General features: G+C 43.0%; 1 protein-coding gene across 3 annotated transcripts in view; it reads left to right on the top strand.

Moving 5' to 3' along the window:
* Syndig1 (synapse differentiation inducing 1) overlaps positions 1–19,512 on the top strand; it is a 153,844-nt gene that overhangs the window by 80,250 nt on the left and 54,082 nt on the right. For all 3 annotated transcript variants that reach the window (XM_070006642.1, XM_070006643.1, XM_070006644.1), the window contains exon 3: positions 13,612–13,749. In XM_070006642.1, the coding sequence (XP_069862743.1) occupies positions 13,612–13,749 (138 nt within the window). The remainder of the gene's footprint in view (positions 1–13,611; positions 13,750–19,512) is intronic.

Raw genomic sequence — 19,512 nt, 5'->3', positions numbered from 1 at the left:
TCTCTTAGAGGGAGAGAGATGGTGTTTCTCCCCTTCCCACAACATCTGAAATAATCTTTGCATTTCTAGGGGTTCTGAAGTCATTTGTGGACAGTTGTGGAGAGATGGGTGTCAGGGTGTCTGGTTCCATAAAACTTGCCCTTTGTACCAAGAAGAGTTGGCATTCTATTCAATCCCTAGCGTCCCAGCCCAGACCTCCTCACCCCTGGCAGCCTGATGTCGTCCTCATGTTTTTGCTGGAAATTCTTCCCAGCTCACGCAAGTTTCCAAGGTCGGACATCCTGAATGTAGCCTCACTGTGGCACAACTAGGCCATCTTCTACCGGATGATGCCGAGAGCCTTTTGTCCTGTGGGCCCTGGGCAGTGAGCGCTGGGTTGCTCTGTGCTTTGAGAAGTTACTTCTGACTTCACAGGGCCCCCATTTCAGGAGAAGAAGCAGAGCCAACTTGATTTGCTTGACTCCCGACTCCCGTGCATGTCTTTGAAACATTTGACATGCTGTGCTTCTGTGGGCAAGTGTGTGATACTGAAGACCACTAAGTAGCTTCCCTGTGAAAACATGAAAAGGATGAGCTTGATGAAATACCAAATTGCAATACCCAATGAATTATTCATGTGTCATAAAAAGAGAATTCAATATCTTTTCATTTTTTCCAGTAATGCTCTCAGTATTCCCATTAAAGCACAATCCAAAAACTAAAAGAAAAAAAAAGAGAAAAAGGGTTTTGCAGTGCTTAATCCCCAAAGGAGAAGAATTCAATTTAAAGTATAATTTTTTTCCTGCTAAAATAGAACACTTTTTGACTTTTTATTGTTGAGTCAGACTTATTGAAAAGTTGCAAGAACAATACAAAAAGTCTTGTATTCTTGTATTAAGAGTCCCAATTCTTGCTTTATGATTCTCTATACTGAAATAGATATTGTTTCTGTGTTGCTTGCACGTTGGTGACTACCATCTAATCTATAGGACTGCATTCAAATTTTTGCAATTATCACTGTATTGTTCTTTATAGAAAAAGGAAAAGAAATTCCGGTCCAGGATCCCACATTGTAATTTTTTTCTTTTCTTTTTCCTTTTTCTTTCTTTCTTTTTTTCTTTTTTTGTTGCTTTTAGGGCTTGAATTCTGGGTCTGGGTGCTGTCCCTGAGCTCTTTTGCTCAAGGCTAGTGCTCAACCATTTTGAGCCACAGCTGCACTTGTGGTTTTGAGTGATTATATGGAGATAAAAGTCTCACAAGGACTTTTCTGCTCAGCCTAGCTTCAAACCACGATCCTTAGATCTCAGCCTCCTGAGTAGGTAGGATTACTTATCTTGCCTTTTTTTCCACACCCTTGCAATCTTCTTTAATCTGGGAAAATCCTTTGTCTATTCTGACCTTTCATGCCTTGACTATTTGTGGAATACAGTTCAGCTATGTTGTAGTTCCACCAGCAGCTTCCGTTTGTCTGATGATTCCTTTTGATTGGATTCAGATTACTACCTTGTTGTTAGAAATGCCTCGGTACTGACCATCCCTTCCAGTATATTCAGTTAGGATGCCCAGGTCATCTACTTGTCCTTTGCTAGTGAGGGAAACTTCGATTGCTTGCTTCAGTGCCTGTCATGTTTCTCACTGGCAATGTGACAATGTTTTGTTGTAATTAATAAGGGCCTTTTATGGAGGTACTATGAGATTTTGCAACAATCCTGCTGTCCATCAGTCATTCACAAATTTACGTTAGCATTTTGTTGACAAATTTTGACTTTATATTTCCATCTATGTCTATCAGTAGGCATTGCATTCTGGGGAAAATATTTCCCCTTGGAATTTATTTTTTAATCTATGTATTGTTTTATTTCAAGTTTGACCATCAGCTGTTACCTATTCACTGGGTTCCTATTAACATTTATTGTTCATTTATATTTTAATGCTCACTTTGTCCTAACTTTAAGAGCAGGAATCACTTTATGTTGGATTCTTTGTCCTTGTGATCATTTCCCTGGTTCAACAAGCCATTCAAGTGCATCTTGAACATTGCCAGCCCCAGTTCTAACATCAGTCATTTTTTTTCAAGGATCCCTGGTTCCTTCCATTGGAAAATGGTATTTAAAAAACAAAATGTAGGGGCTAGATATATTCACTGCTCCTTAGGGGAGAGGGGATCACAGTTCTCAGTAGACTGAGTATAACATCTACAACATACATACACACACACACACACACACACACACACACACACACACACACACACACACACACATACACACACACACAGAGTCATGTACCATTTGATAACCAGAATGCATTCTGAGAAATGTGCCATTGTACAATTTTGTCCTTGTGCGAACATCACAGAGTAGACTTACACAAATTATGGTTGTGATGTTAGGTGATATATTTGGATGGGTCCACTCTGGTAAATGGGGGGTCCATCACTGACTGAAATGTTATTTGGCATGTATTTCCTATATATTTATCAGATATTTATCTGTGGACCTATGTATGTATCTATTATTGTCTGTCTGCTTGTCTATCTCTCTTCAGCTCCAATCCCATCAGTTTGTATGATATCTGTCATTTTTTTAAGCTGCATTCTATTTTACAATGAGAATATTTCACATCTCATTTCGCACTCTTTTATTGTCAAAGTGATGTATAGAGGTGTTAGAGTTACATAAGTAAGGTAATAAGTACATTTCTTATTGACCTTGTTATCCCCTCCCTCATTTTCTCCCACTTTCCTTCCCCCCACCCTGCAAATTGTACAGATCATTTCCAACATACTGTCTTGTGAGTACTGCTGTTACATTGGTTTCCCCCTTGTCGTTTGTCTCACCATTTTGTTGTTCCCCTTCCTTAATTCAGATAAACATATATGTAACAAAATTTAAATTGTTTTCGATATTTTGCAATTACTCATAATGCTGCAATGAACAATCTTGTCCGTGTAAAACTTTGCATTTTTGAATATGGATCTCCAGAATACATTCCAAAAATATCTGTAATTTAGTTATAAGTTGACCGTTTTCCCTCCTAAACCCTGTACTGGTTTGTATCTCTGGAACCCCATTTCCTTGAAGCTTTACTAATAGTATGGTGTGTCATGTTCTTTCATTGTGACAACTCAAACTTTTCCTTCTCCGAAGGGACAATGAGGTCGACATCATTTCCACTTGGAGATGGGGTTTAAAATTCTGGCACTGGCCCTGTATCTGCACTGGCCCTGTATCTGCAGAGCCCTGACAGCCACACAGTCTGTAATGACAAGAGAGCTGGACTAAAAGGAGGTGACCTAGTTTTCATCTTTACCTTTAAGTCAGTCTAAATGCAAGTACTAAAGCTATGTTGGACTTTTCACATGAAAGCAGTAAGGTATACGACGAATTATATGCTGAGTTCTTCAGAAAACATTTAGATTGTTGTTGTCTTTCTATTATATTATTTTTATTATGATTTATTATTTAATTATTTTAATTAATTCCCTTTATTCTTATTATAGAGGTGATTTGCAGAGGGATTTCAACTACATGAATCAAGTAATAAGTACGTTTCCTTTCATGCAGTGTTTTCTGTTCCCTCACTCCTTGCATCTCTCTACCCATCAGTTGTATAGTTCACTTTCATCAATGTAAGCTCCACTGCTGTACTTTTTCACCCTTTTCCCTGGAGTTCCAAGCCCTTTTCCCCACCCTCTTGAAGATTTAGATTCTTATTATGGCTTTAAAAATATGTGTGAAGTTCTTATGTGCAGGGAATCAATCATCTATTAGAATAATGCAGATTTTAAGCAGGAATATATATTTGGTAATTAGATCAATAGTGAATGATAATCTGGTATTGAGCTGTGAAACCCACCTTTTGGGTGGGTTATGAAAGACCACATAACGTTATTTCCCCATTATGTAGGTCAATGTGGACCACACTCTTTTTCAAACACTGGGAAGTGGTCAGTTCATGCATTGGGCTAGGTGCATACACATTCTCTGTCCTGACTCACATGGAGTGAGTCAGGCATGGAGAAGGCATGGAGCCTTCTCTTGCTGTCTGCTTCCCTTTCTGCACACAGGCCCTTCAATGAGTCAGGGGCCATGAAAGTCAATATCTCCACAAAATGGGAAGTTCACTGTGTGCTATAGTTTGGAAGCTGAATGTCCCCTAAATCCTACATGTTAAAAGCTTGATCTCCAGTAGTGGAACATTTTGGAAGTGGGGCATAAGGGGATATCATCTTAGGTTGTTGGGCACAAAGTCTTCAAGGGGATAATGAAGCCCTGACCCCCTTCCCCCGCCCCCAGCTTTTTGGTATAGTCAGCTGGAGATAAGAGTCTTATGAGCTTTCCTACCCAAGATGGCTTCAAACTATGATCCTCAGGTCTCAGCCTCCTAAGTAGCTAAGGTTACAGATGTGAGCCACTAGTGCTGGCTCATTCTTTCTTTTGCTCTTCATTAGTTAATTATCTCAGCTCCAGTATTGCATTACAGTGACAGAAAGCTAGCTAATACCATGTGCCACGCTATTATGTCCTGACTACAAAATCAAAAACATTCGTGAGAGTGAATAATTGCCAACATGTGTTGATCTCTTACTATAGCCTAATCACTTTGACTTGAATCAAGCAGTGTTTTTGTTTTTGTTGAGGGTTTTTGTCGGTTATGGGACTTGAACTCTGGGCTTGGGTGCTGTCCCTCAGCTCTTCAGCTCAAGGTTAGCGCTCTACCACTTGAGCCACAGTGCTACTTCCAGCTTTCTGAATGGTTTATTGGAGATAAGCGTCTCATGGACTTACCTGCCCAGGCCAGATTTGAACCATGATCCTCGGATCTCAGTCTCCTGAATAGCTAGGATTACAGGTGTGAGCCACCAACACCCGGCCTCAAGTAGTGTTTTTTAATACCAAGTTTTAGAAATCTTGGGCCAATCCTGCCTTTGAAACCATGTGATATGATTCTTTATAACATTGATTTGACAGTGGTGATGGAGTTTCTCACTTGGTGGTGGTGACGGGATTTCTTATCATTTCCTGAGTTGATGGACTTATTTCTATATTAGTTTACCCATTGGAGGTATTTGATACCCACCCCAGGCTACCATAAGCTCTTCAAAGGGCACTGTCAGTGCCCTAATCCCTCTTAGGTACTACCCTTGCAAGTGAAGTCCCCTGAGCCTCCCCTCTATGTATCTGAGGATTTCCTCTGAGGTTATAATATATACCCTGCAAAGTATAGGTAGTATCTTCCCCAGATATCTCCTCATTACTGACATAGGCAGCTTGTTCCACTGGACTTGCTCCTGAAAGTCTCTCCTGTTTACCTCCTGAGCTTCCTCGTAGGAGTGGCTCCAGATTTCACCGAGTTGACTGGCTTAGTAACACCTCTCTACTGGTTGCAGCCTGCCTGGCCTCACTCTTCTATCATTTTTCCTGAGACCACTTTTTATTCTGTTGCTAGTAGCAGTACAGCATTGGATAAAAGGATTTATTGAAGTTTATTTTACCTCATGATTTTGAAGGACCAAATTGAGGGGGCTTGATCTGACAATGATCCTCTTTCTGGCAGAGTCTTCAGTGGCATAGAACATCACATCATTACCTGTATCCAGTAGCAGCTCTATTCTATCTAATTTAATTACCTCCACAAGGCCTTATTTCTGAACACCAGTTGAGCTGATGAAGTTTTCACCTTTTTACTCACATTAATATAAGACTTTGGGAAGTATGTTTCCAACACATAGGCTCTGGGAAATGCACCCAATCCAACAACCTCCCAAGAAAATTATTGCACATGAATCTTTTACCCAAGAGCTTCTTCTAGGGGACCTGAACTAATAGAGGTCTCAAGAAAACACTTGCTAAAAATAAAGCTGCCCTCCAGAGCCTCCAGCACTGCAGTCAAAGAAGTAAGTAATCTGATACATGAAGTCATAGGACTTTTTATCCTCATTTGACCATTGGATGCAATATCAGTAGATAGTTAGAAAACAAGTGTTGAATGCAAGAATATGAAGTAACAGTCCTCTACTGTAAGTGTCTATGTTATCATCCTACTTTGCTCTTCACAAGGAAAGTGTGCAGTGAATCTTAATGAATTTTGCTTTGTTTGGCTTCTGTTTGCAGAACATTATGGACCTTGAAGACAATAACCCTCACATGCATTTTAAACACTTCGCAGAGTTTGCATCTTCCCCAGGACAAAACCCAGTTGCAGAAGTTTCTCTTACCATCTGTACCAAATGCATGAGCACCTGTCTCTAGGCTGTGGCTGTTCCCCAGGGAACACCCTCCAACTATTTTGCAGGAGTTTTTCAAATGGCATAATTGTACTGAAAGGGAAACCACACATAGGCTCTCAGCCACTTGGTGTCCGGACTTTTTTTTAAGGGAATTAAAATCTCATCCCAGTCATGTCTATGGATTATGGAAATGTTGTCTTCTGGGGGGGATATGGTAAATTTGAGATCTAAACTTATATTGCCAAGAGGAATACCCCACAAAAAACCCAAAATGTGGAGAAATAGAGCTCAATATGTCATGCCTGTGATTCTAGCTCAGAAACCTGAGAGCTGAGGATCATGGTTCAGAACCAACCCAGCAGACAAATCCAAGAGACTCATATCTCCAATTAGCTAACAAAAAGCTAGAACTGTACTTGTTGCTCAAGTCATAGAGCATCAGACAAAAACATAAGTGAGAGCACAAGGCCCTGAGTTCAAGTCCCAGTATTTGGCATTAAAAGAAAAGAAAAAAATAAAAAGGAAGAGGGAGGAGGAAAGGAAGAAAGAAAGAAAGAAAGAAAGAAAGAAAGAAAGAAAGAAAGAAAGAAAGAAAGAAAGAAAGAAAGAAAGAAAGAAAGAGAAAGAAAAGAAAGAGAGAAAGAAAGAAAGAAAAAAGAAAGAAAGAAAGAAAGAGAAAAAGAAAGAAAGAAAGAGAAAGAGAGAGAAAGAAAGGAAGGAAGGAAGGAAAGAGAGAAAGAGAAAGAAAGAAGAAAAGAGGGGGAGGAGGGGGGAAAAGAAAAGGGGGAGGAGGAAGAAATAGAACTGAACTTCGTTCTTAATGATGATCACACAGGTGTGATCAGTTGTTACACAATTTTACAGTAAGCAAACACATAAAAAGAATGTTTAGTTATCTACAGTCTTGCCCTCTATGTCCAGAATCAAATTAGAAGCATCTCAAGGAAAAGGTCAAGGTCACATGTAAGAAAGGTGGGCACAAAACCCAAGATGTTACATCTATAGCACACTCTACTGTAGACAGTGGGTATTTCATGTCATTCCTTCTAGAACATGTAAGACACGGTGTTTTATCTGACTTCCTTTCTGAGTTAACTTTATCTTTTACCATCTTTAGAAATTTTTCATATTTTTGGCTCTTAGTCGGATTAGTGTCTTCTAAAAATACTGTAACTCTCTCCACAAGGAATATAAAATCATTTACGAAATATTGGACTAGATATGACCAGAAGGGGGAAAATGTTTATTTTTGAATGACACATTAGCTCTTATTTTCAAATGTTATTAGCTAAATGCGTTTGTTTTATAAAAAGTACCTAGGAACCCAAAATGCAAAGCGGGAAGAAGCAGAGCTATTCTGAGTGCAGGCTGGTTTGGATATCGGCAACTCTCTCTACCCCACACTGTCTCCCAGTATCATTTCACAGAGACTTCAAGTCCCCAAGAGCACAGGAGGAGACCCCTACATTAACTAAAGCATGGGCAACCTCTCATTAAATGGCAAAGGACATTCTCATTCTCATGGTCTTGAAAAAAAAATCAGAAGCCAAACAGTGAGATCCCTGAGAATGTATTTTCCATTTTCAGGAGCTTAGAGGTGCATAGATACTACTATGGAGCGATATGTAAGCAGTTACAATTAATAATACTTACCTAAGGCAAACACTGGGGCTTCTCATAGTTACTGGAAAGTTGATGAACAAAGAACTAAACTACTATATTTGGGGAATTAGACAGTGATGTGTTTAACATTTTATTTATACTGATGCCATCTAAGAGTGGGAGTCCGTTCCTCCACCAGGTAAAGAATTAAGAAACAGAAGCATAATGTAGTACAGTAAAGCAGAAAGTTTATTAAAAGTGAAAGATTGCATACTGCTAGGGGTCCTGGCAGGATATCTGATGAAGTCCCCAGGGAAGTGGACTTCATGCTTTATTAATTTTCCTCTTATCGTGGGACATGATTGGTAGATGAGAGCCCATGCACTGGCTCTGGTCACTCAGTGGTCTCTGCCACTGGGCACAAGTGCAGAACTATGTCTAACTGGTCATGCCTGATTGTGCATGACTACAGAAATGGGTTTAATTGGTCATGCCCAATCATGCACTAGATATGATCTCACTACTGAGGTGAGAGTTTGAGTCCCACCTCACTCTTGACATTTTGAGCAGGAGCCCAAGGCATTATAGGAACAAGAAGCACCATGGTAGGTCAATCTTGTCTGTCATGTGTTATATCTGCCATATTTTATCCCTGTATACTTAACAATTCCCCCTATTTCCCCCACAATACAACAAACACATAATATCATCCTCCCAGGCTGATTAGGAGCTCCAGGTTGGGTGTAGAATATTGAGTGATTCTCTGGGAAATCTGGCTTCTGCCTAGGGCTGTTTTATCCATGTTTTGAGGAGAGTTGAAAAACCTGTGACCCCTGCAGCACATACATGGAAAGGGCTGAAGCCTTTTCAGGAGACCAGATCAGTCCCCCAAACTGCTTTGTTCCTGCCATAGCAAATATCCAGGTCTGAACCCACAGACTCTTCACTAGGCCCTGGGTTCAGAGAGGAAGAGACAAGTAACCATTAACTCGAGATTCTTCTTCAAATGTTCCCTACCCACGTGTCTAAGAATAGCAATTGCCTGAGTCCTAAAGCATGTCCAGTCCAGCCCTAGGGCTGGCCACTCCTGCTCACAGTCTTCCAGGTCCATGACACCTCTCAACCCCGCCTTCTGACTCCCCATCTGTCAACAATACAACATAGAGCACAGATTCCTTGAAGAGCCCAAATCATCACTTCTGTGGAGGAAGCCATTGAGCTCTTACCAGCCCCCTCCCTTACAGGACACAGCTCATTTTCACCCTGAGAGGTCTTGTTGGTTTCCTCTCACTCTGTCTCATCAGTATAGAATGCACCCTGTATATAGGAAAATCACTGCCTGGTAGGAGAAAGTAAGCATGAATGCCTAAGATGATGAGCAAATTATTTCAGACCGTTCTATTCAGGTCCTAAAATGTACCTTCCCAGTGTTCTATGTTGGTAAGTGCCTCGTACTAAGCATGCATCACACATCATGGGGCCTCTGTGGTTTTCAATGGGATCTGATTTTGAGTAAAACCAAGACCCATTGGCTTCAGGATGCTGGGAAAACTTGGCACAGGGAAGGTAGTTGGATGATACAGTATGGCTGTGGTTTTCCATAGCCACATTGACAAGGAAAATCCCTTAATTGACACCCCTGACACCCACAATGGTGCAGGTGATGGAAGATCATCCCAGGGCCACCCTCACAAGATCTTCATGGCTCCAACCTCAGAAACTGGCCTAGCCTGGTGGTTCACTAGTGGCTATGGAAATGCTATCTGTAGACATCATAAGAATATTTATTTAATACAATAATCAATGAGGAAAATTCCATACTCTTCTTATATAGACAAAGGATGTCACATACACTGTGCTGGCTGCCAGAACAGCGGGTATTTGAGATGTGTGAAGGTGCCTCTGATAGTCACAGGACACAAGGAAAGCTGCAGTCATCTGCCTGTTTCTTTGGTGTGCCTTGATTGTTCATCATTTACTCTAGATGTACCCTAAGGAAGGCAGCCTTGAATTTGGCCAAGGTATCATTCTCACTCCTCCGCCAACTCAGATTCCTCTCAATGATCTCCCTAAGTAGATGATGTGGATGTATGTCTTACAGAGCACAAGAGGTCATTTCAGTGTTAGATAGAAGCAGGGTTCAGGCAGAAGGCAGCCCCTTCATGGGCAATGATAGGCCAACCTGAAGATCAGTTTGATGGTTACCCCAGGAATTGAGAGTCGGCAGCTCTCAAGAGGGTGTGATGTGAGCAGGCTAGTACTGAGGGAAACAGGACAACCATCAGGGTGCCAGCTGAGGGGCACAGGAGCCCAGACACCCTCTGTCTCATTCTGCTTTACTTCTTCCAGAGATAGAATGCAAAATGAGCCCTCCAGATAAAATATGAACTCCTTTGGAATGCTTGCAGCCTGCCCTACAGCTGATTCTAGCCAATGGCCCATGGAAAGGATTTTTAAAACAGTTTCTGTGTGTCTTCCTTGTGTTGGCTGTGTGTATTTTCTCTACTTGGATGATTGGTATCTAACAGCCTTTCCTGAGCCAGCCTCATGCTCTCTCCATTTGATGGTATGATGCCCACAGCCACTCAGAGCTACGAAGTTCCACTGGTAAAAGAAGGAAGGAAATGGTGGAGCTGGAGTGTTGGAATCTGTTCTGTAGTTTGTGAGTTTCTCAAATTCATTTTCATCAAGCTTGGATATCTCAATGAAGCCATGCTTGTGCTATCTTTTTGCATAGCTCCTTTATACTACCAAGTGAGAACCTGTGAAAAGTTGGGACAGGGTCATGAAACCTTGTTTCCTTGCTGTGTAAGTCTGTGAAGTCATTCTCAAGCAGTTGCCAAAGCGAGTCTTGCTTCCAGCACATTTGGGTACATAGCAGTAGTTCTAAGCCTTGACTGTCTAGGGAAAACTCAATGAACCACTGTGGCCTCCCCATTGCAAGTATTCAAGAGACAAGTCAGGAAGCAAAGGCATCAGAAGCCCTGAGGGCCCAGAGGAACAACACATAGAAGTAATGAAGACAAATGGGGTTTTATGTGTCACCTGTGTTCAACATTGCTCGGCATAGAGTCTGGAATGAGCAGTCAGGTGACAGGGATCCAGGACTCCAGCTACTTCCCACTGGGCATTGCTGTCGTTTGGCAGATTAACCTGTCTGAGTTTCAGTTTTATCTTTTATAACCATGGAAGTAACAGTAAAAAGTAGTGGCCAGTAGTGGCTTTTGGAATGTGGTGAGCTCAGGTAAATAAAATGCCTTGGAAACAAAAATCTCCAGCCCCCCTCCCCTGCAAAAAAAGATTAAATTAAATTTAATTTAAATAAAAAAATGTATAGCCCAACAGCTGTACACAGGCAGATTGTATGTGCCAGGATCTCCATCTGAATTATCACATGAGCTGACCAGGAAAAATGGATGGTCCTTTAATCTGGTTTTCAGCCTCTCTGAGTATGATCTTTGGATACAAATCATTTGTCATAGACCAGGCCATAGAGATAGAGTATTTCTTAGTGTTTCAAGCACTTGGCTCAACAGTGATGCCCCCAACATCCCAGAGTTGTTTCTTTTCAGAGAATGGTCTAAACAATGTTGAGGTAACAAGGCCTGGGACAAATACCTCCACCTGGACAACCAGTGGTCCTCACATCTCAGCATGAATTATGTATCCTATGAGCTGTTTCAATTTCCATCTCTGATACCCATAAAGATGGTAATTTAAATTTCCCCTTGCTCTTCTGAAGACCATATGGTAGATAATGTGCAGAGTAGAATGGACTGAAATTTCTCAAACATAGCTCTGTGGAAAAGGTACTGTACAATCCCAGGCACATGGAGAGGACACTGTACCACATCCCAGGGACTCACACCTAGACAGACAGTAAACAATGACCTTCAATGTGTCAAGGTGGCCAGGAGCTTGCCTGCGTTCTGCAATGGGTCCATTCTACTCTCTGTAGAGTGACAGTTCCTATCTCTTGACCTACATAGAGGTCTCTCTTGTCTGTGTGGGGTGGGGAGTACCTCCCTTGTATAGATTTAGGTCATGAACTTCCATCACAGGTGAACTTGAGCAAACCCAACCACATGTGCTTAATTCTTCTGTGGACTACAAAATCATGATAAGGGATCCTATCAACCCACTACAGCACCTCAGCTGTTTCAGAGTGGTCAAAAGCTCCAGCAATTTTATGTGCATTAAATTAGAAAAATTACTAAAGGATGCACTTGTCACTTGGAAGTGTCTGTTGTATCACAGAGAGTGCTGGGGTACCAAGGGCAAGTGGAGAAGCAGGTTAGTGTGGGTGTGTGACTATCCTCACAGCAGCCTTATAGTGAACATTCCTGAGCATCTCTACCTCTGCCAGCATAGCAGGGCCCTCTGCAAACCACTGGTAAAGGAAGTTAGAAGTTAATGACTCTCCTTCCAGATGAAGTGTGCTATTTCGCTTCTAGGAAACAATGTCTAAAATATGCTAGGTTTCCAGTTTTGTATAAACTATAGGTGGAGAAAAGGATCCTGGTCTTTGATAACTCACAATGAAGTGAAACTTGTTCTGATGAGCCAGAAAATTCACAGTAGGGACCAGCAAGTATGTCAATGAAGTAGAAGATAAGCATCTCCTCCTTGGGGTAGCCTGGGCATGTGCCAAGGCATCAGTGGAGGAAAGGGGGAGACTGTAGGACCCTAGCTAGTCAGTATCTGGAAAGCACCAAGGAGCTTTATGTGGAGATTGGGCAGTGATCTCATGGCTGGGTGAGTTTTGGAATCATTCCAACTGCTTTTTAAAATTTTCTATCTCCAACCCCTACTCCTCCATACATCATAACTGCATCACAATGCAGTAAGTGTGGTCTAAGGGCTGCTTCTCACAAAGCAACCATGAGACCCTCAGAAAGGATCTGAGGATCTGAAGGATCATGTGGACCTGTATGCATATCTGGTACACATCATCATCCTGACTGTAAGATTGGAGTCAAAGGAGTACTGACAAAGAGGTCCATTGGACAGCATCTTTCTTCCTTCCTTCCATACCAACCATCCCTGATCTTTCTTGTAAGTTAGCATGAAATCTGGAAACAAAATGCCAAAAGCACATGGAACATGCCATCAGAAAGTCCCTAATGTGGGGCTGGGAAGGTGGCTCAGTGGTAGAGCGCTTGCCTTGCATGCATGAGGCCCTGGGTTCAATTCCTCAGCACCACATAAGCAAAAAGAAAAAAGCCAGAAGTGGCGCTGTGGCTCAAGTGGTAGAGTGCTAGCCTTGAGCTGAAGAGCTGAGGGACAACGTTCAGGCCCCATAACCGGACCCCCCCCCCAAAAAAAGTCCCTAATGCTAACTTCTATTAGATTGCAACTTTATTCCCCAGCTAGACTTTCAGATTCAAATGCTCCTTGCACATGGTGGAGTTATCTCCCAACAAATCCATCATAAGTCAGGAATATCCCAAGTCAAAGTACATTTATTGTTCCCAGAAATGCTTCACAAAGTCAAAAAAGTTGAACTGTTGTAAATCGGGGATTGTCCATACCATGTTTGGCTTTTATAAGATTTTACCTACTAATGAACCAACCAAGAGTCCTGCACTTGAGTTTCTGATCTTCCTGTTCTTGGGCAGAATGCCTGAGGCACCCTGGATTTTTGTTTTTAGCTGCATACGGCAGACAGCAATGGTACTATGTGCATTATCTTTAGCTACAACAGCAGCCAAGGAATATCTTCTCCAGTCAAGCATAGCATCCGTGTCTTAGGCAGTTCTCCAATGATTCCTTTCCTGTCTCTCCCACTGTCTCTGCAGAGTGACTACTCAAGTGACACTGAGAGTGAAGACAACTTCCTCATGATGCCACCTCGAGACCACCTGGGACTCAGTGTCTTCTCCATGCTCTGCTGCTTCTGGCCTTTGGGTATCGCAGCCTTCTACTTGTCCCATGAGGTAAGGCCTCTGCCTGTTATATATCTTCACAGCTGTGCTGTGACACAAGCACTCTGGATCCAGGAGGATCCAGTTATAAGGAAGTCAACATGGGAACTATCATAGAACACTCCAGGCCAAATGGACTACCCCAGGGGCCTTGGCAGGGTTGTTCAGGCTGTCCCAATTGTGGCATGATGATGATTATCTTTGCAGAGGTGGGACTGACATCCAGAGGAAACTTGCTTGACAGAATCAGGCATCCACTTGGTAGGGTGCAGGTATCCTTTGGGAGCCTGACCTACACAAAGGCCCTGGAGCCATGCTCCAGGCAGCCCCAATGCTGTCAAGCACCTAGGCCAAGTCAAGAACACCGTAATATTGAACTTAGTAAGAAAAGAGAAAGGGGGAGTTTTGCTTTCATTGTTAAGGCTGGTCAAGTAACAAGTTCTGGCTCTGCAGCAACAGCCTCGGTATACCCATCCCAAATGAATGTCCTTTAGTGGGAAAGGTACATCTTACCATGCAGATGTGCCCTACACTTCTAGTATGAGACCCTAAAATATACCAATTCCCCATCTTTTTTATCATGCTGCATCCTTCCCAGAGCCGTGCTGAAAGCGTTTTTTCCATAGCAAAGGAAGGGCATTCATTCAGAAAGCATCTGTTTTCCTAATCTTATTAATCTAAGAAAAGCATTTATGCATGCCAATTATAGCATGAAACTATGGCATCACCACCATGTATTTTCATCATCCCAACCAAATGGGAGAAGGGCATCCTGCCCTGTGCTGGCTCAGGATGCATGCAGACTCAGAACTCATGGGGTGTTCTCAAGTGGGTAGATGATATCTGGGGGCTCTCAGGGATCCCCCTCTAGCTTTGAGGAGTCTGGGATGGAGGCTGAAAATAGCCAACCAATTGGCTGTTCTTATGCTTTTATTGTTTTGTTTTGTTTATTTTACTTGACTTGAAAGTGTCTTCCTGGGGTGAGGCCAACATTGGCTTCTTGCTTGTCTCTGTACTGGTGGGGTCGGTTTGCAATTCTCTGTGTCCCTTGCACCTCTCCAATAAAAAAAAAATCTGCCTGTCTAGAGGCAAGAGGAAAGAGAGCACTGGATGGGCTGTGACCCACCTGAGGGCAGGTACCACTTAGCATCACCACAAGAGGCACACAATCATTTCCAGAGGAAACAGGTGTTACTGGAAGGAGTGGGGCATGCCACATCGGCAAGACTTGTAGGGCTAAGTATGGCCAGCACTCTGCTGGCTCTGTGGAACAATGGATCAGGGATAAGGACTTATGCATCACTGAGGTTAGGTTAAGAGGCTGTTCTAGCTTTGGCCTCAGGATCTGTGTAGACTTTTGTTTTGGAGATCTGCTCCACAAATGCCATAGACCCCTGTGTTTGTCTCCAGCAGCACAAGCACCTGTGGAAAGCCAAACTTCTGAGCCTAGCAAGGTTCAAGTGGCTATGTGTAATAGAAGGCCCAGCTGACTCTAGACTGCAAAGTGAAGCCACAGGCTCTGTTAATACTACAGATTGGGGTGTACAGGGAGGGATCTAGAGAAATGTGTGTAGATGGTCACATGCCCATGGTGAGTGGGCATGTGTGAGCTACACCTGCAAGCTCAAGCTAAACAAATAAATAGCAGCCCCACTACAGCTGAGACAATGGAGTGAGGAAAGCTGGATCCTGCCTAGCATCACACTGTGGGCTGTAATCCATGAGCTCGGTGCCTGGTATCAGCTATACCCAAAGCCTCCCTTTGTACCACATCTCTGAGTTATCCCATATGGAGGTGGGGACAAATCTTCATAGGTGAATCTGCCTCCTGGGAGTACCTTCAGGTTGAAAATGTTGTGATGCTTTACGCTTTGATGCCAAAGTTTGGAATAAGACTGGTCTATATCTGCTGGGGAGGTATGACCCATTTCCAAATATGAGAGCAGTCAACTAATTCATGTAGTTACCCAACAAGGTAGAGATCTGTCAGTGTAGACATGTCAGCCGGATGTGGGGTGAATGTGAGTCCTTGATAAATGGGGAGGCCCCAAGGAGAGATGGCCAGACTTCTGTCAACAGCGTGCTGAGGTCTCCAGATCACCTGTAGCCTCTGTTCTGCGTGTCCTGAGATGAAGCTCCTCACTCTAGAACAGGCAGGGCAGGTTGTAGACAGCACCTTGGTTTGAAAGATTGTAGTTCGAATAAAAGCAAGGCTACTGTGTTCAGTGTTCAGTGTTCTCTTTCTTTGAAAGAGATTTTTATTCTTCATACAGTAAGGCTTGGATCTCATGATTCATGACATTCAAGATACCTGCAGCCATTAGATGGGTTTTTCATGAATTTGCTTAGCAACAAATATAAAATGCAGTTCAAGGCAAGCATCTGATCAGTCATTTTCAAGTGAACCTCCAGCACTGTTGTCAAATGAAGGGATTGTCTGAATTATTGGAGTAGAATGAGGCACTCCAGGGGGCCAAGACCCCAGGTCTCACTTGTCATTGTGCTTAGAGGATAGATTCACTTCCATGGATACAGAAAAGTTCAGCATTTTCCAGCAAGAAATCTCTACAGGTGGGTTCCCTTCCCACTACCTGTGTCCAGATAAGGGTTTCTCTTCTACTAGTTCATCCAGGCAGCTTTCCTGGTCACAGTCTAGAAATATAGTAGCCTGGATTTTGCTGCAGATCTGGCAGCCACAGACCCTCTCGCACAGCGGCTCACACTGGCCATGAGGCTGCTGTGCCTTCTGTCTGTGCTTCTGCAGCCTAAACTGCAGACATGAAATCTCCAGCACGCCATTTGAGGGGAGCGGGCAGCTGCCAAGGGGAGGGTGTGTGGCACAAAATAGAACAGACATACTCTGAGAATCATTGCTCTAAATTGAATCAGTACTGGCCTAGACAGGGCCAGCTGGGAGTTCTAAACCTAAGGATTGGAGGAAGCATGGCGCCCTGGTGCCCTGTCTAATGGTGGAGGGAGGGGCGGGGGAGCTTTGGGGCTGCTGCACCACCTGTGGCTCCTGAGACACAGGGTTGTTGGGGACAGAAGAAACAACAATCAGCAAAGCACTCATTTTGAAGCCAGAGTTCTCCTGAGGCCACTCTACTGTTGACAGGAAATCTAACATTCACATGTGAGTTTTTGGATTCTTTTTCCTTTTATCACAAATCCTATCTCAGTGAACTCCCTGACAATTATCCTGTGTCTGTTTATTGTCAAAGCAACTGTTCAGTGAAGTCAAAGAAATGTGTGAGGCCAATCTGGGAAAAGAGCTCAACAAAACAAACCAGGGTCATTGGATTCAGTGGGTCAGCAGTGAAAAGAGTTTCTAGTATCCTTTGGATTATAAATCCTAGATATTTTTTGGTAGTGCCGTCTTCAAGTCAAGTTCTGATCAACAGGCAACTCCTCCATGCCTCAGTTTTCTGATCGACAGCATGATGCTCAAATAATTAGGATGGCACTGAACACACATGAATGTCCCAGGAGGCTCGTGAGAGCGCTGTGGCTGCAAGCACAGTAGGGCCCTATTGGAAACCTGAGTTGTCCATCCATGCTCTGTGGATCCAGTGGTGAATGGATTCCAGGAATAAGACTGACTTCAGGAATTGTAAGACAGTGCTCACAAAACAGGAATAAAAGGAGTGATAGGAAGCTGAGACCTGGAAGATCAAGATTGGAAGCAGAAAAGTCCTTGAGACTCCTTCTTCAATTAACCAACAAAAAGTTGGAAAAGTGAGTCCCCTGAATTCAAGCCAGCATGCCCTTGTGCATGTGAACACACACACACACACACACACACACACACACACACACACACACACACACACATAACCATGACCACTGAGCATTAACTATGTGCTAAATACCATATCAAGTACCAAGTGCTCATGCTTCTCGGGGTGAGGTCCTGGCACACAGCATCACCAGACTGGACACCCATTAAGAGTATGCATTCTCTCCCCCAATCACAGGCTTGCTTAAGCTGAGGTTTTGGTGCACAGCACAAGAATCCAAATCCTAGTGAGCCCACTAGATCTTCCCCACAGCACTCACCAGTGTCTTAATACCTCCACAACCTTGAGGGAACATGGGGACTGTAGTCACTTTGGAGTTGTGGAGTCTGCAGTCCTCTGGGGTGAGGTTGAGTGGCTTGCTTAAAAGCACAGCTGATTAGCAGTGGGTGGGGCTCTTGGCTGAACTGTGCCAGAAAAGACTCTCACTTCTAGGCAAGACATCATGTTCTAACCTCAAACTATGGTGACAGACTGGGGAAGAAAGAAATGAATGGAGCTTGTTGATACAACTTCATTTTGCCCCAGTTCTGTTCCTGGCGTGATCTAGCCCCCCATGCAAGCAAGTCCTGTAAGTAAATTTACAGAGAAAGATGCAGCTATACATAGATCTTGGGACAGATCCATTTAAGAACAATGTTTCCAATCAACACTGAGGATAGAAATAAATCCCACAAGTTGCTTAATGACATGTGTAAACCAGTTAATACTCATGCTTTATCTTCTTTAATCTCTTCAATGAAGCTGAAATGTGAAAAAAATCTCCATTTAAATGAACACAAAATGAAGTTTCAACTGGTGAGCCTCTATCAGGAGGCACAGAGGCAGCAAGTGTGAGTACCTGAGATAAATACCCGTACTTTATCAAACCACTTCTTCTGCAATGCAACTCTGACTTTCATCTAATTGCAAACATAAATAGAACAAAAATGGCTTCGTTTGCTGTCAGCAGGGGTCAGAGGACCCAGAAAAAAAAATGTGGCCTGATACTTACCCTCATAGCTTTACATTCAGTCCCATGGGACAGATAGAAGCCCAGCTCAAGACTAGAGCTAGAAGCTCCCCAGGAGCCTCTGGTCTAGAACCTTCCAGACAGGCCCCAAAGTTGCATGCACTGAGGTGGCTAGCAGAATCTTCTGCATTTAGACATTTATTATGTCTTGATTTAATTTCATTTCATAAAAATGCTTCTTTCCTTTACTAACTGCAGCATTATAGCAATAATTAAATGGGAAAAGGGTATTCAGAACCAGATTGTGAATTTTATAAATAGTACTAGCAAAGACAATCCAGCAAATGAAGGGAAAAGGGAACTTCTTTATTGTACTGAAATCTAGATGGACAGGAGTCCAACAGAGCCAACAGCCATGATCCTGGAACTGGCTTTAGTATTTATTGAACACTTAGAATGTGTCAGGCCCTGCTCTGAGTGTGCCAGAGCAAGTGGGGGTGGCCTCTGGGACCCTATGTCTGTAACAATGAGTTGGGCTCTCACTTTGGAACAAGATATCATACAATATTGGGGCAGAGAGCAGAGCAGTTGCAGGAACCCCACTACATTGGAAATGATATTAGCTTTTACAATCCAGAAGATGTATAGCAGGATCTGAACCACTAGGAATTTGTTAAGAGACTCAAATATCTTTGGAAGACTTCCCACAGGTTTGGGTTGTGGTATAAGGAAGATAGAGGGTGCACAGGAAGATGTGGTTCCAACAACAGAAAAGAGATGTGCAGAGGAGCAGGGCAGAGCTCAGCTTGGGCACCATCAGGTCTACTGTGTCTGTTGTTGTACAGCAGAGATGCAGAGCAGGAGACTGGATAAATATGTGTGTGTGTGTGTGTGTGTGTGTGTGTGTGTGTGTGTGTGTGTGTGTGTGTGTGTGTGTGTGTTTGGTGGCAGGAAGAAGACTGTGCAAAGAACATGGAAGAGAAAAAGGGCTGAATATTAATCACTGTCAGCTAGAAGGCCAGAGAGAAC

Source organism: Dipodomys merriami, unplaced genomic scaffold (assembly GCF_024711535.1).
Source record: "Dipodomys merriami isolate MVZ:Mamm:240054 unplaced genomic scaffold, mDipMer1.0.p SCAF_7, whole genome shotgun sequence".
Taxonomy (NCBI): Eukaryota; Metazoa; Chordata; class Mammalia; order Rodentia; family Heteromyidae; genus Dipodomys; species Dipodomys merriami.
Note: the sequence above shows the minus strand (reverse complement) of the source record. Positions and strands in the feature narration are given on the sequence as shown.